The sequence below is a fragment of the Pogoniulus pusillus genome, chromosome 24 (genome assembly GCF_015220805.1).
Source record: "Pogoniulus pusillus isolate bPogPus1 chromosome 24, bPogPus1.pri, whole genome shotgun sequence".
NCBI lineage: Eukaryota > Metazoa > Chordata > Aves > Piciformes > Lybiidae > Pogoniulus > Pogoniulus pusillus.
This window is the reverse complement of record NC_087287.1, coordinates 14,279,239-14,300,387: the sequence shown is the minus strand read 5'-3', so window position 1 is coordinate 14,300,387 and position 21,149 is coordinate 14,279,239. Positions and strand designations below refer to the sequence as shown.

The 21,149-nt window shown below is 36.7% G+C and overlaps 1 protein-coding gene across 7 annotated transcripts in view; it reads left to right on the top strand.

Annotated features, from left to right (window-relative positions):
- SBF2 (SET binding factor 2) overlaps window positions 1-21,149 on the top strand; it is a 195,226-nt gene that overhangs the window by 137,982 nt on the left and 36,095 nt on the right. For all 7 annotated transcript variants that reach the window (XM_064163718.1, XM_064163720.1, XM_064163723.1 and 4 more), the window contains 8 exons: window positions 10,935-11,105; window positions 12,578-12,840; window positions 14,027-14,199; window positions 14,451-14,524; window positions 14,900-15,095; window positions 16,252-16,379; window positions 18,606-18,781; window positions 19,692-19,837. In XM_064163718.1, coding sequence (XP_064019788.1) covers window positions 10,935-11,105; window positions 12,578-12,840; window positions 14,027-14,199; window positions 14,451-14,524; window positions 14,900-15,095; window positions 16,252-16,379; window positions 18,606-18,781; window positions 19,692-19,837 — 1,327 coding nt within the window. The remainder of the gene's footprint in view (window positions 1-10,934; window positions 11,106-12,577; window positions 12,841-14,026; window positions 14,200-14,450; window positions 14,525-14,899; window positions 15,096-16,251; window positions 16,380-18,605; window positions 18,782-19,691; window positions 19,838-21,149) is intronic.

Sequence of the window (21,149 nt, the reverse complement as noted above, 5' to 3'; positions counted from 1 at the left end):
TTGTTTAATATGAATATTGTTAAGCATCCCAGTTTAGGAAGTAAGTGTTTAACCATTGTTAATTAGTACATCATGAGATTGCAAAGTAGTAGTTAGTGTGACAGTCTAGTTATACTTTTAATAACATGGTAGAACTTAAGAATAAAATCACCTTCCATCCTTCAGGTGGTGTTTGAGGCATTTATGAGTAGCCATAAATAAAATGCAAAAAGATGCCCCCTTTTTTGCTGCGTAGAAACTAAGATTTCTGCAACTACAAGCTGAGAAAGTTAGCAGTGCTTTTAAATGTAGACTGTACATTCTAACTGAGCAATTTCTGTGGCTTTTAAAGTGAAAAATGTGGAACTTTACAAGTCATAGAACATAGAAACAACTAATGAAGACAAATGATCTTAGGTGAAGCTATATGCATAACAAATTTATTGAAATCTTGTATTTAAACAAGTATTAATTACATACTTAGAGCATCAAGTGTTAGATGTTCTCTGTTGTAGTTATTTGAACTATGAAAAAGTTTTTACGTTGCCTTTATATTAGAACTATGCATAATACTTGTAGATTGCTTTCTGGGAAGGCTCTACAGAGAGTATTTCCATTCTCTTAGACAAGCTAGCTTGACGAGATGTTACATTTTCCAATCCTAGCTAATAAACTTTCTCCAATCTTGAATTACAAGTTCTTCTTTTCTTCTATTCCCTCTCTCGGAGTCCTTGAATAGCAGAGCGCGAGTTGTCACTTCTTGCTGCCACTAGTACTTAATTTAGAGAAAGAGCTAATGAGCTATGGAGATCTTTCCATTTCCCTGTTTTATTCTCACAACTGCATCAATCCTATTCTCTGAAGAAAGATTTCATGCAGTTTTCTTTCCTAATTTTTAGTTCCTGTAGTAAAAATGGCCAAGAGAGTCCACACATCTCTTTACTGTTCAGGTACAGAGACTATTCTGGGGAGTTGTAGCAGTTTGATTAGATTCCTCATTTGATAAAGTTTTGATGAAGTGGGGCGCAGTGAGAAAGACACTTCTTTTGCTTGACATACAATGAGTAAAGTACATTTCAGTTTCACAATCAAGGAAAGCAAAAAGCTGATTGAATATAGAATATCTTTGAGTAATTTCTTCTATATTCCTTTTCGTATGAGCATCAAGTTCTTACATAATTTCTCTCACAAAATTGTCTGAAACTTTTTGTGTAATAACAGAGTCTCATATTTATTCTTTAACTCTGAAGCTGCCTACTCAGGAAACTCTGAATCCCTGGATGTAAGAAGCAGGATGATTTTTTTGGTTTGTTTTTGGTGTTCCAGACCTGAATTGAAAAGTCAAAGTAACCTGACTGCTAACTTGCAAAAGCCAGCTGTTAATGCATAATAGAAAAAGAATTTTGTTTTTCCCAGATCTAATCCTCAGGTTCAGTGATGGCCCCCTTTGGTATGTCCCATTAGATACAATTCTTTGGCAAAAGCACTTATTTTGGTATAAAGCTATTCTTACTAAACACAAACTGATGTGTTGTTGTGAACATAAGATCAGTAGACCAGCTTTGCAGCGGTTAGTTAACAGTTTAGCGTCCTGTTTGGAATTTGTGTCAAAAGGAAACTTTCTAGAGAATTTTCCAGCTTCTGTAGAGGTTTTCAAAACTGTATCCTAGACTAGAATGAATATGTTCTACATGGCATGATGTTCTGTATCAGTCTCCTTAATTAAAATGGGTGTCATTTTTCCTCCCTCTATAAGCCTTTGGAGAGATTCCTGCTTTGGAGTCGCACTAAACTAATGTTGTTCTTTCCTAGTTTTGGGGAGAAACCATATCAAATCATGCTGCTTTACTTCTCTGCCTTGACCTTCCTGCTTTCTTAGGTATTAACAGCTTGTCAGTTCTCTTTTCACTGGGTTTCCTTTTACCAAAATCTTAGCTAGAACAGTTAAAGTTTTGTTGCTTAACACAGCATATTGCTGTTCTGTCTCTGATAAGTCCAGAGGAATGTACGAACTAAAATTAAGGTCGTCAGGGGAATTATTTGTTTTTTATTAAAATACCTTCAGGAGAACTGGTATGTTTGCACTGTCAGACTATGTCATGGCCTTTTCTGCTGAGTTGCTTGTCGGTGTTATTTAATTACCATGCGCAGTGTAGTTTACACATGCTCACACATACTTCAAGCTGAAGTTCATTTTTCTGTAGGCAGAGCACAGGTATTCCAGTATATTGCTTCAGTATGCAAAACTTGCTTACTTCTGCTGGAAGTGTGACTGTGTTTATGCTTTCCTGAAATGATGAAGCAGTGCTTGGCACTATGAACTTGTTTTCATTGATGTTTCCATTACTAGGCTCATATTTAATGTGAGCAAGATACTAAAGGTTATTTCATCTAATCCTGTTGAAACTGCACAGTGTTCTTGGTAGACGGGAATTGACAGGAGTTTTCAGTCTAATAGCAGCACGGGTTTTCATTTGTGTGTGCATTGGTATTACTGCACAAATGGTAATTTCAAATTCTTTTACTAGTGAGAAACTCTGTAGTAAATGCTGCATCAGTACCATCTGTATGTGCTGTAACATACTGGGGGGAAGTTACGATAGAATTCTATGTCACAAACTTTTTACTGTGTATGCAATTCCTGTTGCTACAAATGATACAGTAAAGTTGCCCTGCAGCATAGCTCCTTTAGAAAATGACTGCTGTGTGTTTGAAATGTTTCGTTTCTTTTACCTAAGACAAAGCAGACCATTAATGAAACAATTACCTGTTCTTCCTGAATAGCTTTACAGTACGTGTGCACACAGTGAGGATACCAAGTGTTTGAGGTATATAAATAGTCAGAAAAAGATGTTTTCATGTTCAGTCCAGCAGAAAAAGACAAGAGACTGAGTAGTAAGAGAAACATGATTCTAGAAGTGATGTTGGTAAGATATGGAATGGTCTTCTCATGAAGTAGTAAATGCTCTATCCTTAAAGTATTTTTAAATATTCTTGAGGAAACAGTAAATAAAAATGTAGAAAGGAACAAGCTTGCATGGTCTAATAGCTCTGTCTCGTCCTAATGTCTTTCTTTACGTAAAGATTAGTCTAGGGTATTTCTACATATATCTAATTTAAGTAAGAAGAAACATTGCCCTGCATTACAGCGTGCTATCAGCTCTTGGGATGGCTGCTGAAGCTTCAGAATCCCGACTCCTAAAGTCTGGTGAGTGATGTCTTCTGAAACTTGATCAGGCAGGATCATGCTCTAACTCATCACTGGTGGGATTAAATTCATAGACAGGAAGTCAGTACTGGTTGCATATTTGTGGCCTGGAGAAATAATTGAATTTCCTTAGAAAAAATAGTCACAATGCTTTTTAAAAAATTTAAATATTGGATGTGAGCTGTTAGTAAAATGTGACTCATCAGTGACAGTGGACTTTGGTGTATACTCTTAATGTCACAAAAACAAACATGTCTTTTGCTTCTGGGTTAGAAAAAGGTTTTAGTTTACCACTAGTAATACTGTTGGAATTTTGTTTAAAATTGAAACAATATAAATAAAATGTATTTATACATGAAGATAAAGGAATTCTTCCATGTGTTTTTGGTTCAGATGACCCATGCTTGTTTGGTATGCACTCGTCTTTTCTGTGTGTAAAGTAGAAATGTAGTGTTCCCTGGTGCTGTGGAAAAGAAGTCTTTTTCTGTGTGTAGGAAGGAAGAGTAAAATGAAAAGGACATACTTTAATCATATATTTATTTTATTAAATTACCAAATAAAAGAGTTTGATCATAGAATCACAGAGTATCAGGGGCTAGAAAGGACCTTGAAAGATCATCTAGTCCAACCCCTCTGCCAGAGGAGGATCACCTTTAGCAGATTGCACAGGAACACATCCAGGCAGGTTTTGAACATCTCCAGAGAGGGAGACTCCACAACTCCCCTGGGCAGCCTGTTCATATTCTGTCACCCCTACAGGGAAAAAATTCCTCCTCGTGTTTAAATGAAACTTACTATGCCTCAGCTTCCACCTATTTCCCCTTGTCCTGTCATCGGGCATCTCTGAGAACAGCCTGGCTCCATCCTCCTGGCACTCACCCTTTATGTATTTATAAACATTAATGAGGTCACCTCTCAGTCTCCTTGAAGCTAAAGAGTCCCAGCTCTCTCAGTCTCTCCTTGTAAGAGAGATGTTCCATTCCTTTAATCATCTTTGTGGCTCTGCGCTGAACTCTCTCAAGCAGTTCTATGTTCTTCTTGAACTGGGGGCCCCAGAACCGGACACAGTGCTCCAGATGTCACCAGGGCGAAGTAGAGGGGCAGGAGAACCTCTCTCGACCTACTAGCCACACCCCTTCTAATACATCCCGGAATGGCATTGCCCCTCGTGGCCACGAGAGCACATTGCTGGCTCATGGTCAACCTTCCAGCAACTAGGACCCCCAAATCCTTTTCCCCTTCGCTGCCTTCCAGCAGATCAATCCCCTACCTATACTGATACCTGAGGTTGTTCTTTCCCAGGTGCAAGACTCTACACTTGCTCTTGTTGATTGTTAATTGGCATTGTCAAGCTCACAGGATGTCTCTGCCAGGGTGGCAAGATGTCATGTAGACTACACTGTACTTGAAGCTTTAGAATGCAGCAAGAGTGATCTAAATACAGGCACCATTTTCAGCCTGTCCAGTGGACAACATACAGAGGACACAAAAGCTCTCTCATCCTCACTGCTATTCTAAGCCAAGCCACAGACAGTTCATGTCTCTATTCCCTTTTCAACTCAGATGATGTTTAGCAGTCCAATGAAACATTTTATTTTGCATCCCTCAACTATTGCAGAAACTGAATTTTCTCACTTTCAGTGACTCTCCTCCCCCCATCCTCCCCAAAAAGCTTCATATTTAAGCTGTGTATCATCACCTGTGTGATTTTACCTATTATAACCTAGCTAAGGATATTCTTCCTCATTGCGTAGGACATTGTATCACTATGTAGTTGCTATTTGGCATTCAGAAGTGGCAGTTCTGAGCAACTGTGTTGGAGTAAAGGAGGTGACATTAAAAAAAATAGACTATTCTGAAAGTAACATTTGTTCTGTGTAGAGATGATAAATTGATTTCTGCAATTTATGCATTTCTTTTCATCACAGTAGCCAAAGCAGTATTATTTTTCAGAATCACAAATACTTAGTTGACATTTCTGAGTCAGTTGTTGGTATTAATGGCTTCATGTACACTCACATAGTGCTGATCTACTTTCAGATCCCAAATGTAGTAAATTGTCTCACAGACTGGATGTGGTACATTACAGAGCATAGCACCATGAGGTGTACTGGAGACTGCTCCATGATTTCTATGTGACTAGATTATGTCATTCTCAGGAGGAACAGAGGGAAGGATTGATTTTTTTCATTTGTTTGTCTTAAATTCTATTTTTATGTTTGAAAGCCACCAGATTTTGGATGAACATTGGGTACTGATGTTAATTTTATGCTAGAATTTGCACTGAAACAGAAGAGAAATAATTTGTGGACTGGGGCTGATTGTTCATCTCTGTGTCTGCCCATTTGTCATTTGTGCTCTCTTTGTGTAGAAGGAAATGGAATTACATAAAATAGGATAATTGTTTGTAAAAGATTACCAAATTTTGGTATGTCATTTTACTTACAGCTTTTGAATACCACACAGAACACTTACAGAGGTCATCTTGCAGTTTGTGTAGGGTTTTTTAAGAAACTCCAGGGTGAATACAAACTTGTGATTTAAGAAAAGCTAATCATAAAATGTGAAACTGGAATAATGTCATTCACCCTGCTCATTTTAGCCACTTGCTGCTTCTTTATCCTTTGTAGTAGTTCCTAAAGCTGAAATTCTTTTAGGGAGCCTCTTTGTGGCTTCTTCTGATTCATTGTGGGCTTTCCGAAGTTGTGAATAACTTGTCAGCTCTTTGTCCTTCCAAACACACCTGCCAGTAGGCATTTACTAAACAGATGAAACTCTCCTCTTCCTCACATGTTACTCTTGCCATATCTGGATATTACAATTTGGCAGAAGAGTTCCTCACATCCTGTTCTGTAAAGCACTTGTATCAAGAACATAAACATCATTGTCTTTGCTTGTTGCTCAGATTGGATAGTTGTTTAATGTCTCAAATTACTTATCTCAGATCAAATAAATTCAGATCTCTTGTCTTTACTTGAAAATTCATCATAATATTGCTATTTACATTTCTGCCCATCCTCTCCATCGTTTTTTGTGTTCTGGATCAGGTAGTATATATAATTTCTATTGCCAGATAAGATCTACTGCTCTTGCAACTCTATATTGCACCCTTAGACCTTTCTGATTATTTAGGCTATATTTTTAAACAGTTCTGTCAGATAACGAATGCTGTGTATTGAAAGAACTTCAAAGAGAGTTCTGTCACTGAAGACAGAGGAGATTGCCATAGGGCAAGGAAATTAGTAGTTAAAGAAACATTAGAATGATGTGACAGAAGAATTTAACAATTTCTTTATTACCGTTTTTGGGATGACATAGATGCTCTGTTAACTGGGCCTTAATTTCAATATCAGGTCATCAGTGATTCTAAGAATGAGTGAAGCTGATACCACCATTCCAGTGCAGTCACACAGGCACATGCACATTGCTGAGCCACCTAATGCCAAGGGAATAGGCTGAGATTTTGGAAGATTTTATAAACAGCTGTGACACAATTTCAGAAACTCTTTAGATGGATCCAGTACTGCAACTGAGAATGTGTGAAATCTGAAACTCAAATAATGGGTTTAAACTTTGGCAAATAGAGTCATGGTAATCTCTCTAATGCAATTAGCTTTTTGTTTTCTTTTCAAAATCCCCCTTAAATGTACTGCAGACAGGAAAAAAATCATGATATTTTGTACCCACTTCTGGGAGCTTCACCTTAGTTAGAACTGTGAAGTTCTCATTCATTTTGAGAATTCTGAACATTCTTTATTCTAGGTGATTTTAGCTTCCTTAGTGTGTTCTGTGTGTAACACATCTTTGTAAATCTCTCTGTTACCTCTGGGAAAAGGTGAAGTATATTCCTGTGCATAATATGATGTTATTTGAGTAATGGATAACAAATTCTATATGATCCTCAGGAATCCGAGATTAAACATCATGAGTAGTTAGATGTTTAAGTCACTTATGCCAGAATATGTATACGATAATTAAAGTTCCATCCAGAATTGCATCCCAATTTTGCAAAATTCTAGAATTCTATTGCCCTCTGCTGGTATAGTCTACCTGTCTGAGATTTGGTAGCACTTAATAACAAGTGAATTGCCCTTGCTTTTCTTTTTTGTAGTGAAATACTGAAAGATATCGGTGTAATGAACCACTTTGCTACTCATATTTCATTTTAGAAAATAAATATGTCAGTCTTTAGTCCAGTCTTGTTTGGCTTTCTGAAGGTAAGAGAGGTGGCTATTTATTTTTTTCTTTATTGTTGAGGTTTTCAGATTGAAGAAGCAACTTAATTTCATGGGATTTCTTTTAAAGTATTAAAAAATCAAAACAAAAAATCAAGAGTAACAGAAGCTTCATAGTTCTTACTTTATTCTTTTTTACCTTTCCCCCCATTTGTGTGTTAAAACAGATGTGGGTATAGTGTTATATTTTAGACCAAATGGGAAAACCAGTGAATTTAAATTTTTGACTGATATAATCCATGCAGTCAATCAAAATTGAAAACAAATTCACATACACTTTTTTGAGCGTATACATGCTGTGATAAGTATCAGTATGTATGCCTGGTGTGATGCAGTGTTGTCTGCAAGTAATACATAGGTAAGCCTCACACCTGCATATCAGTCTATGTAGTTTGGTCCTGTAGGACTTCCTTGAAGTCTTTTTGAACTTAAAAGCTATCCACATAGGTATAACATAGTTCTGAATGCACGACTGACTCACATTATGTCCATCTGCAGAACCTGGTTTATATCACCTTGGGATTGTTGCCTGCAGTAAGTGGATATCTATTCATGATACAGTAGGTTGTAAGTGACTGAATGTCTACATGAACAGCTTCCAGGTGGGGTGTGACCTTTTAGAGTAGCAGTGTCCCCATGTCCCCGATGATCTGTAGGTTTACACCTGGGGAGAGCCTTAACAAATAGAGAAGAAGAAGCGCTTTGCTCTCCTACGCTGTGCAAGGATTGGTGGGTGATTTCACAGGTGTTGCAGTAGCTTTCTCGCAGATGTCCAGTAGGCAACTCATAGCACAGTGATTCCTCAAGGAGCTGAGGGGGAAGCAATCTCTTTTCCAGCTCTCTTCCTTCTTTCCAGCTCTCTTCCTGAGAATCCAAGCTGAGAGTCCTGAGTTATTTTGCCCAAAACAACTGGCAGAGCTGAACCTGAAACAAGTTCTGGCTTTGAATCTGTGCTTTGATTCTCTGCATTTGTTTCCACACATACAGATGATAAGAAGAGTAATGTTTATGATCACTTAGCTTTTTGATGTATTTTCTTTGATTAATTTGTAAACAACTATTTTTATTTTGCATAGGAGTTACATTCAGTATTGATTTATGTCATTACATGTGGACATAAATCTCAAGTTGTGTTTTGTTCATGGTTTTAAATTATGATCACAGGAAGAGCATCTCAGAGCTGCCCCTCAGCTTTCTTGATGTGTTTGTCCCCATGAGAAAATTATTTGTTTCATTTTTTACTTCTGAATCAGTATTGTTTATGGATCCAGACTTGTGAGTTTAAGCTTTCTTAATTGGTGCCAAAGATCTTCTCCTCTTTTGCTAGTTTACACAGTTTGGTCTGATTCAGACTGAGGCATCAAAGTCAGCTGGACAGGTCAAATCACCCCTTTGTGTGGCACTCACTGCAGAAATACGCTTAAGGCTTGGCTGGGATTGAATGGATACTTTTTCCTTTTTCTGATGTCATACTGCCTTTTTGATATCTGTGATGTGGCTGGGAATTACTGCCAGTGGGGGAGAAAAAAATCAACTTCATGATACAGCTTCAGCACTAACTGTTGCTTTCAAGATGTGTTGTTCATATTTATATTCCATGATTTGCCTGCGGGTTTTGTGCATCTAGGTTTTGAGTTAGTGAATGATGGGCCAGATCCATTTTGAGGGCCCTGTGTTAATTACCATACCCAAACTAGTGAAGTCATTCTATGTGAGCTGTGTACACACCTACCAATGGTGGGAGATGTGTACAGCTCTGAAAGAACGGAGACTACTGTAAAGGAGGGAGCTTTACAGAGGATACAGGTGTCTTCCTGCGTATTTTTTGTCCTAACATTTCATTTTTAACAATTAAAAGACTCAAATACATGTACAGTTAGTTCTCCTGATAATTAACAGGCTTGACATAGTCATAAATTAGCATATATTTTGTATACCTAATATTTTTTCTCAGCAGTCAATACAGAGATCAGTAGGACACTTAATTGTGCTGCCCTATTCTGTAATTTAACAGCTAGATCAAGTATGTGAACCACTGCTGTGCGATCAGTTGTCATTTCCTGTGAGCTACCATAAACTGCATCACAACTGAAACTTGGAAATCTGTTAAACTAGCTAACTGAAACCTTCTGTTCCAGTTTGTATTGAAGAAATAGTCACATTTAATGTCATTTCATTTAGATTTTGTAACAGGTTAACAAATTTGATGATGTTCTGTGTAATTAAAACATCATTTCTCGTGTTTTTATGGTTAGTATTGCAGTTGAGTAGAGTATATCACATATCATTTCTTCAGACATCTCATTTCAAAGATGATAGAGCCTAAATAGGTGGCATGTGATCAGGACTTTTAGTTCCTGATGTACTTGGAAAAGCGTAATGTGGAAAACACAGTTCGAGGAATTGCAAAACCTGAAATCTGTAAAGCAGACTTAAAAATTTTGGTTGTAATTTCCTAGCCTTACACTCGAATGCCTGCATGCTTGCTATGAAAGTAGTATATGTTTTTGCTATTGTGTGCAGTTGTGCAGTTACAAAGACTGAATGTGTAATGTTCGCGTTCTGCAGGAAAGAGCTTGACAACATAATCATTAAAATAAAATCTTAATTCCTAGATATAGTGTGTATTTCTGATGTGGTTAATATGCTGAATGAAAGCCACTAAGTGTGGTGCCTAGTAGTATGCTTCATATTTTGCTTCTACTGCAGGAATCACCATAAGAAGGTATTTAGATTGCCTGCTTCTTTGCTACATGCAGTATACAAAACAATTTTTTGTGGCTCTGTTTTTTAAGTAAGAATATGTATGATGTAAAATTTCATTCTTCATGATTCAGGTAATCAAAAGAAATTTCATTATATGTGGTTATTGAGAATATTAAACAACTCACTGGGAGATGAGTGCTACCTGAATAAATAGATCTACTTGAAAAAAAAGTAGAGCGTTGCCAGTGAGTATGTCCGTAACAGTTTTGGGTTTGAGAATTTATAGGGCTCCAGACCCTTGTGACTTCCAAGAACATACCCAATTTAATACTTTTTCAGGAGATAGATTTGGGTGACATCATGCAGTACCTACCAATAAAGGAAACAATGTGTTTAATCTTGTGCTATTGCAACAAGTGCATCTTATTGGAATGGCTCAGTTGCTGCCTGAAATTATTTTCAATTTCATTACTCTCGTTCAGACTTCTAAATAAAATAAGAAGTAATTTTATCTGTTTGAATACTGATTTCTGTGTTGTAGGACCTGGTTATTAAAATAGTTTTCTTTTGTTAGCAAGGAAAACTTATTTGATTAGAAATGTGTTTTGTGCTATCACCAGAAATTCATATCTGCTCTGAATTAAGAAAGCTGTGCCTTGCACTGGCATTGGACTTGTATACAGGCTTCCACTGTGTTAGTTTCTTTAATTGCAGTACAAAACATAATATATATTGCATATTTCAGTCTGTATTGATATATAAAATAATAAGACTAATTGCCAGTTTTGCATGTCTGTTGCTTTCAGAAACTAGCCCCTGGAGTCAGTCAGTTTGCTTATACCTGTGTACAGGACCATCCCATCTGGACTAACCAGCAGTTTTGGGAAACTACTTTTTATAGCAATGTGCAGAATCAAGTTCGCTCCCTCTACCTGACAGCCAAAGATGACAACCATGCAGCACAGTCGAGACAAAAGGTAGGACCATATTTTAAAGTAAATATCAAGGTAGTATTTTAATTCACATTATAAGTGTCTCCTGAGTTAGAGAGAGATAAGTTATGGTTTCTCCAATTCCAGCTCTTTCTCTTACATCCTTCCCATATTAGGCAGCATACAGTAACACAAAAAATAACCAGAATTAGGATTTCGCTGCAAAGCATTATAATTTGATGCTGTTCTTACGGTTTTTGAAACAGCCACTTTTTCTGTAATTTTCACACTTTGAAGTAGATGATCTTGCTTAGAGTAGTGACGTAATGTGTAGAATGTTAGAAATTAGCAACTGTTCTGTTCTATGAACTTATGCTAGCAGCAGTTCTGGTGTTAGACTACTACCAAACCTTAAGGTGGTTTCTGTTGAATAGTGCTCAATCTGTTTTATTTAAATTGGTCAAATCTTCCAAAACACAAATTGTCTGTCTCAGGAGGCAAAAAGTGCATCTTTAATGGAAAAATGAAATTATAATGGGAAGCTTCAAAGCATGCTACAATAAGAGTACTTTTCATTGTTGTTGCTGATTTTTTGGGGTTTTTTAAGAAGGAGCACACACATACAGTAAAATGTTGTTTGTAATCTCTTGTATGAAAATATCTCATGAACTGTGTGACTGAAAAAATATATACTAGCCAAAGCCATACAGCTGTAGAGTGGGCAAGTAAAATAGACAGAGGAAGTCCTAGAGATGTACTCAGAACGAAGAACTGGAAAGGCATATCAGATGCACTAAGGTTAGTCTGTGGGACTGTATACAGAGAGCTCCTTCCAATCTGGCTCTGTGTAAAGAATACATGGAAAAAACATTTAGAAAGTATCTAGTTATTAAATAACTTAACCTCAGGCATTAGGTCACTGATAATGGCTCCTAGATTCCTTTTTCTGGTTTCCTCAGACTATAACATAATTTGACTATATGCCATCTACCAAGTTTGCTTCAAGCAGATGCTAGAATTGGACTCTAATATGTTCAAACATGAATGTTTCAGCTGGTCTGGAAACTATTTATATAAAATTTGCCTTGTGAACATCCCAGGAATTTGGAGACTTATCACCTGCATCAATCAGTGAGATGCACATTATTTTTCAATCTGATTTATGCATTTTTTTATGTGGGATAAGTGGAGAAGCTAAAGAGAGCACCCATATTAAAACCAGCAAACCACTATGAAGAGACATGGAAGATTGTATAACATTAAAAAAGATCTAGAAATGATACTTAGATCTATCAACATTGTGCTAGATGCATATTTCAGTAAACTGCCTTCTCAGCTCAGTTACTATAATCATAACTCTCTTTAAACCCTACTGAGTTTTTAAAATTAATCTATACTTTAAATAACTGAATAAGACTAATAAACAATTTAATAAAGTTTTGACTAAACATTGTTTTTTGAATTATAGCTTTATTATAGCTTCTGTATTTTTATATTTCTTTCTATGTGTCTTCCAGGAGAAAAATTCTGTAGGTCCAGACCAAGACAAGACAGCAATGGACCTGGCTGCTGAGCAGTTGCGATTGTGGCCAACTCTTAATAAACAAACACAGCAGGAGCTAGTCCAGAATGAGGAAAGTACGGTTTTCAGTCAGGCAATTCATTTTGCTAACCTCATGGTTTACCTGCTGGTACCACTGGATACAAGTAAGAACAAATTATTGAGAACATCAGCTACTGGTGACTGGGAGAGTGGAAGCAACAGTATTGTCACAAATAGGTGGGTAACCAGGATGAGCCACACGTTTCCAAAGCTGCTTTGTTTTCAGGACTGACTCAAAATACTAGATTGTTTCAGTATCTTTTGTTTTTTCCCCCAGTTCATTAAGGAAAGCAAAAGTCTTAACATGATTCCTCTTAAAATAACAGAACTTACTCAGAGAAGTTTGCCACTGCTTAAAAGAACATAAGTTTTTCTTTTGTTGCAGTAAGAATTTTTAATCTAGTAATGCAAATGTTGAGGTCAGAATATGATGCAAAAAAACCCCAACAGCCTAAAAAGTACTTAATTTGTTTTTTGTAGAATGTAAAAAAAGAGAAAAGTGTATGGACCTAAAGTCAAGCAAGCATCCATAAAATCAAAATTTCTGTGCAACAGCTGCAAGGGAGAAAGGTGCTGAGGTCACAGAAAACAAGAGGGTTAAACCACTGTGGCAAAGGTTAAGTTACTAAGGAGGCAGGAGAGGAGTGTGGCACCAGTTGCATTCCCTAGCATGCAAATCCAGGATATTTCATAACAAACCTTCTCCCCTCTCTATTTATAGTCTTCGTTATCACCTATGTTTGTCAGAATTCTCACCTGATAAAACTCTAGAACACTACGTGGGAACACTGACATCCAGTAAAGGCAGGCTATCACTGTCAAACTCCCCAAGGCTACTTCTGCTGACTAAACAGCAGAGGTTGTGGTGTATGTTGCAATGTATGAATCGGGATCTTAATATTATTCTGGGAGGTGTTTTTAGCTGTCAAAAGTACATCTCCCACTGACTTGCTTGCATATTCAGTCTGATGCACAAATATTTTTTCTTACGATCTTTTTAGCTTTTGAATGCTTTGCTCTGCAACCAGAAAATTCATTTAATGTATCTTGCCCTGTCTAACTGGATATTTGTTTAATGTGGGTTGCTAATAATGTACTTGGCTTTATGAGGAGAAGAAGACTTAGAACTCACTTCCAAGCAGTGGGTTTTTATCTTGTTTGCATGTCTGCACTAGACCTCTTATGCCATCATCCCTGCAGTTCCGACAGTGTCAGTAGCAGTGAAAATAGAATGTAATTTCACAGGGTTTATGTAGTGTAACTAGGAAAAAACCCTTCAGCTTGTCTGTGTTTAGCCCACTATCACATGTGCAATGCCAGTTAGATTTGTCACACTTGAAATGTCTTTTGTTTATACCTATAGTATTGCAGGCAGTGTTGCAGAGAGTTATGACACAGAAAGTGGCTTTGAGGACTCTGAGAGCAATGATGTTGCAAATGCAGTTGTACGCTTCATCACCAGATTTATTGACAAGGTTTGCACAGAGAGCGGAGTGACGCAGGATCACATCAAGGGTCTTCATTGTATGATACCAGGTAAGAATCGTGGCCAAAAAATGAAGTCTTTTTTATTTATTTTCTCTAGACAGAGAAATGTACTTTTCAGTTTTATTTATTCTGAGTGAAATTTGAAGGTTTGACTTCTTTCTTAGTCTATAGTTGTCGTTGAATTTAAAATAATTACTCAATTGTTGTTTAAATTTAGGAGTTTCAGACTATTCGAGATTTAATTAGATTGCAACTTTCATATTATGGGAGACTTCATTTATGGTGTTACTGCTTTCCAGGCATTGTAGCAATGCATATAGAGACCCTTGAGGCTGTCCATCGTGAGAGTAGGCGGCTTCCACCAATACAGAAGGCAAGTATTATGAAACACATTTGTATTCTTTACAAGTATTACAATCATGCAATGTAGTCATCTTTTTTCTCCCTCGTAGTGCTAGGAGGAAACATCAAAACACTGAAAGAAAATTTCCACTAGTGATAAATAAAGTGCTTGGCTTTGGTCTTGTGAAATAAGAACTTAAGAGCTAAGAGAGCCAAACTTTTGAGCATAAACAAGCTGTTGCATGCCCACTGTTTTTTTGAGACCGATTTCTCTTACTCCCATTTCCCTTCATTGGACTCATGCTCATAACAGTTTTGCTTTGAAGCTTTTAAAGTCAAATCACTACTAGATTAATGGTGATACCAGTGTTATACCTCACATTTACATCTAATTTATTTGCATCAGCCCAAAATTCTACGACCAACTTTACTGCCAGGAGAAGAATTTGTATGTGAAGGTCTCCGTGTGCTGCTGGATCCTGACGGCAGAGAGGAAGCTACAGGAGGACTACTTGGAGGTCCTCATATCCTTCCTGCTGAAGGAGCTTTGTTCCTTACCACTTACAGAATTATATTTAAGGGCACTCCTCATGACCAACTGGGTAAGAAAACTTAAACAGTGGCAATTGTGGTACTATAGATAGGCAGGTCTTTGAGTTGGCTTATCCACCTCTTCAAGCATCAACGTCAAAATGTACATACCTCACAATGTACTTCTTTATGTTTCTAAGATGAGAATAATCTCTTAACATAAGATTTCATCACTAGATATGCTGGTGATTGGTTTTGTTTTTCCATTTTACTTGACTACAACTTTTTTCTTCACATGAAGCATTAGATGCTACATGTTTGTTTCTCCATGCATGGTGGTAGCTGTTTAGAGCACTGTGTTCAGTAACATAAGTAATATAAAGTCATAATATGTTCTTGTCTTAGAGGAAACTTAGTAAACTCTCACATGGTATTTTGGGCTTTTATGGACTGCCCAGAGTTGGAGCCAGGCAATAAGAACGTTCCTGGCCATCCTTTCATCCCTACCATAGAATTGCAAATGGACAAAATCTCAGTTCCATCTGAACTGATAATGCTGCTTTACAGAGGAAAATTTGTAAGCTTCTTCCATGGAGAGAGGACATCCATGCTGTGTGAGAAATGCAGCTTCCATTGCTCCTAGTTTTCCATTAGCCACTTTGCATTAACCACTTCTTTTCAGCTTTTCAATGACAAGTGATCACATGTTAGTATTCTTTAAAATATTATTAAAGTATTCATCATCATCATTCTTTTTTAATATCTAGTGGAAATGTCTCTTCTGAATGATAAATTTTAATTTTTTGACATTTGCCATATTTAAGCAGATTGGCATTCAGATATATAAATTTATTGTGGGAATTTTATGGTCATATGTAAAGCTGTGGGTCTATATCCTTTGTTTTCATATTGCATTATGCAACTTGTAATTTGAATAAGCTTGGAAGTTTTTCTTCACTTCCCACCTGCCCAGTTTTTGGAGAGGTGCATTTTCATGATGCAGAAAGACTCGGAAGGAGAATAAATTTAATAAGAAATTAATCAGAAATTTAGAGTATAAATAATAGATTAAGAATTCAGCACCTTTTGGGTATTTTGCCTGAAATTAATCTGATACTGTTATTTTAATGTTAATTTGCATCTATCTATTCAAAATACAATGTGATTGAGCCAGACTTGATTCTGTGATCTAACAAGTGTCTGTAAATACCATTTGATGGTCTTCAGTTGGAGAGCAGACAGTGATCAGGAGCTTTCCCATTGCCTCTGTGACAAAGGAGAAGAAAATCACAATACAGAACCAGTTACAGCAGAGTATGCAGGAAGGACTGCAGATCACTTCAGCTACCTTTCAGGTAAAAGGAAGTTTTGTAAAAATGTGCGACAACACAGCTCAGAATATTATATGAGTGGCACTTTGTTCTGATACCTGTGAAAAATTCATTTGTCTGCCCAGTCAAGTCACTAGAGAGTGCATTCCTCTCATAGAATCCCTGATGTTTTTTGGCCCAGTTGGTATTTAAAGAGGGTTACCATTTTCGTATTTGATTTCTTTCTCTCCTTTCCTCACCTTTCAGTTTTGGATCCAGTAAAGGACTACTTTGGGTTCAAAATCTCTTACTGAGAGTGAGTAGAGGTGCCAATGAAAGTATGTTTTCTCTCTTCTCCAGCCATATGAAATGTGAATATTGAACAGCTGTAAATACTCCTGCTTTCTCAAGACTTGCCACTTCACCAGCTTTCTTTAAAATTCCGTAATAGAAAGTCATGGCATGTCTCACAGGGAAGCTGCACTTCCCAGGAATCTTTAGGACAGCCAGCATTGGCCAGAACCCTGTGAGACTCGCACAGATCCTGGTATTTTCCTGTCTGTAGAACTGCCCTCAGTGTGTTCAGGAGAAGCATATACACAGGGCAATCAACAAAGATGGACGTGTGAGAATTTAGCATCATGAAGTGTCTGAAGTCTTCCCTAGATTTTTCTTCTTGGTGATGGTGATCTTACCTGTGGTCAAACACTAGGAGATGAAAAGTTGAAGGCAAAGAATTTTATGTCATGGACTGAAAATAGGCTGTGATCCTTAAGAAATATGTTGCTGTGTTGGCTAACTGCAGAAGTATATTTTCTTTGAGAACAATCATTCTGACATTTAAAACCATAATAATGTGGATCATCAACATCTTACAATAATGGGCAGCATCTAGCTAATCATTCTTCAATAGCCTATTCAAAAGCATAAGATTAGAAATGCAAGTGAGTAAAACAACTGAAAAAGAGTTGTTCTTGTGGACCTTGGAGGGGACCTCATAATGGCTTATTTTCCAAAAATCTTTTCACCAGAATCGTTAGCATGCTTCAATGATGTGCTAAATACAGTCACAGCTCAGTGTTTGGTGCTGGACTCCAGTCAAACATCATTTTTGCGTTTTGTTTAGCATAGTTTTGTATTGGGAACAAAAACAATCAGCAAACAGTTTACTTTCTGTTCTTTCTGTAGCAGCTAGAGTTCAATGCAGTATGAGATAGCCCCTTCCCTTTGTTTGTTAGTGATAACTTTCAGAAGGTTTTGGTAACTGCTAGGCTATTTAATGTCTTGAAAACTTTCTATCAATGTAACCCCTAAAGATTGAAAACTCTTTTCAAGGAGGTCCTAGAATAACAGAGTTATTAGTCATGGGGAAAGTATGTAAAAAACAAGTGATATTAAAAAAGGCAAAGACAAAATCCACCTTCTGGTGGCAAACAAAAGACACTCAGAAGATGTGGGGGGTATACGCTCAGAAATAAAACTCTAGGATACTTGTTTGCTTTTTTCCCATATTCTTAAACATCTTTTGGGCCCTTTTAAGAATCCCTGATTTTCTATCTCTGTTTTTTTCCTTTGTTGTCTTTTTTTGTCATTGGTGGTGTTTTTTCTCTGCTTGTTTGTTTCCCCTGAAATGCTGACTGTTAGGCTTTTGGCCAAGGATGATGGGATTTTTTAAATGTATTTTTTACTTAAAGCACTTTCAGAGGAATGGAAGAGTCAGTGTTGAGTATGTTAGTTCCCTTTTAAGGATCATTTTTGTTATTAGCAATTTTCTATACTTTGCAAGGTGAGGCAAAAATTAGAATGATGAAGTAATGGAAATATAATTGTGACATATGAGTGCTGAAATTGTTGGTTTGATGAGAGTCTTTGAAGTGCCTTACCAGCCTTAGTTCCCAGTATGTGGGCAGAGCTGGCAGAATATTTCCAGGCTAAGCTGTCCCATGTGACTAATGTTTGAACTGTTATAGAACTCTTAATGCCAGCACTGCTGCTTGGATTTACCAAGGTATTTTCTGCTTGATGTTAGGAGATTTGCAGGTGCTTCTTATTGGAAATACCTTCTATTAAATTAAAAATTAATGAGAAATGAATGAGCTGATTAATGTCACTTAAAATCAAGAAGATACATAATACATATTTTTGGGTTTTTTTGGTGGGTATAGTATTGCATAACTATGGGAATTTTGTTAATGTATTTTAGCATCTTTTAATTTCTTTAATTCTATAATTAATTTAAAGTTTCTAGCATGTCATGTCTTTAATATGCAGTTAATTAAAGTAGCATTTGATGAAGAAGTGAGTCTTGAAGTGGTGGAAATATTTAAGAAACAGTTGATGAAGTTCCGTTACCCTCAGTCCATCTTCAGCACTTTTGCATTTGCAGCTGGGCAAACAGCACCACAGATAATTTTACCAAAACAAAAGGAAAAGAACACTTCATTCCGGTATAGTCATTCTTCTTTTCTTACTGATGTTCTCCTTTAGTGGTAGTCAAATGTATTGAAGGATCTGACTGCTTTGGGAGATGCATGTCAATCAAGCAGTTCTCAGAAAAGTCAGAACAACTTGATGGCTGTTGTATCATTGTTTATTTACTGAATAAAAGGTAGATTAGTATGATGGATGCATACTCCATTTGGTATGGGAATATTATTTGAGTTTCTGGCTGCAGTAAATCTGAACAAGCATCTCATTACATTTTGAAATGCACACAGTGTGAGTAGTGTCTTCATCTGTGCAAACAGTGCCAACATAAAAACCAGATTTCTTGTGTATTACTTTCTAGGTTAATAACCTCATGTGGGTTAGAATTAATTTTACTCTTGGTACAGCCTGTACAGTTTCCTTCTGGGTTTTAATCTAGAGTTTGGGCTTTGTGTCCTCTTCTGAAGTCTGTTACGCATTATTTTTTACACAACTAGATGGATGATTAGTCTGTTCCAGAATGGTAGTTCCTGTGATTTTCTGTTGATTATTGCGTGATTGACACAGGAAAGTAGAACTCCAAACTAGTCATGGACTCATAAACTTTAAGGTTATTACTATCTTTCGCACCTTTATACTTTGTCAGCTTTGTAGATTTACCACATTGCTAGCAGAATACAAATACCTAAAGAAAGACAATGGCTGCTTATTATTAATTACCATTAGGCATAATGACACAAATTAATCTGAAATGTATAAAGTTCTTGTTTAAAAATAATAATGGCAGTTAGAGTTGTTGTCACTATACTAAACAGAAAATTATTAATACATTTTACTTGGGTAAGTGAGTTTGTCATAAATATATGTACACAATGTCAGGGAGAATCGCATGCATCTTTTACAATTACTTTTATTGCTACAAATTTGTAGAACCTTCTCAAAAAGCATTGTGAAAGGAGCAAAACGTGCTGGTAAGATGACAATTGGACGCCAGTATTTGTTAAAGAAGAAGACAAGCACAATAGTGGAAGAAAGAGGGAATCGCCCAGGCTGGAATGAGGATGATGATATCTCTGGTAAGAGTGAAACAGTTTTTTTCATGTTGGTTGATGTGTCTCCTGTTTTGCTAGCATTCCAATGTACTGAGTAAGACACATCTTCAAGAAGAAAGTGCAGTCTTCCTAGGCAGGAAAGAGGACGAGGCAAAAGAGGAAGCTGACTTAATTCAGTGATAAAGCAAAGTACTAGATTATTATCTTGTAATTATCAAACTACCTGCATATAGTATCTGTTTAATAATTTTTTACATCCTAATAGTATGGATGGAACAGCACAGAAGCATGCTATACTATAACTTATGTTTCTTCAGCCATCATGACATCCGCAGTTAGTCTGCATTGAGAAAGCAGTAATTGGTGAGATTCAAGAGGTGAATAACATGGGAGAGACTTGTGTGGGTGTGGAAGAGAGAAGGGAAATCTGAAAGCAGCAGAAGTCATTACAACTGAAAATACCATACTCCAAATTTTAGTTGAAGATATAGAAGGCAGAAAGTGACTTGGGCACTTTGTGTAGTTCGTGTGGTGGTGTAGAGTTTGGCTTTTTTCCAAACACTTTTCTTACCATGTGCTGCTGTCAATTCATCCTTATCTGGACCAGTGCTAATTTATAGGAAACCACTAGAGGGAACCAGATTCTCCTCTACATAAACAGGTATTGTTTTGTAATACCATTCTTTCTTAAAATAAGTAAAAAGAGGCATTTCAGATAAAGAAATATTTATCAAACACCAGTTATTTCTTCAAAACATCAAACAAGCCAAACTTTTTTACTCCTTGTTCAGTGAGCAAGACAGTTTATGTGACTTAGGAGATGTATACAAGTTGGATTTTTATGTTAGTGCAGTGTCTCTGTTGCCAGTAAAATGGAAGAAGACCATTCCAGGAAAGTTTAAAAATTCTGATTGTCTTTTTATATTCCTTCTAAAAGTGGAAGGAAAAAGCAAAAAAGAAAGGATTACAAAATTACAGAAGGCCTTTACAGTGTGAAAAATAATGTTCTCCGTTGAATTTCCAGCAACTTGAAGTGGTGAATTAGTACACATTGTGATATTGCTGATTCTTTAGGCCAGAAGCAATTCTTCTGGCTGTATCTGGGTGATTTTGGAGTGATTTTGTGTCCTTCATCTAGGGAAACCAAGTAGAGTTATACTTGTGTATTCATATGTCTCTTGACAGTGAAGAGATGTTAAGAGTTTTTGTATTGTTGATGTACAAAAGAACGATATTCTTCCATGAGCACAGATGTTACATTACCAATAATATTTTTTTCTCATTCTCTAACAAAAATATAAAGAATTATATTGTGAGACTTCCTACCCAATGCTTT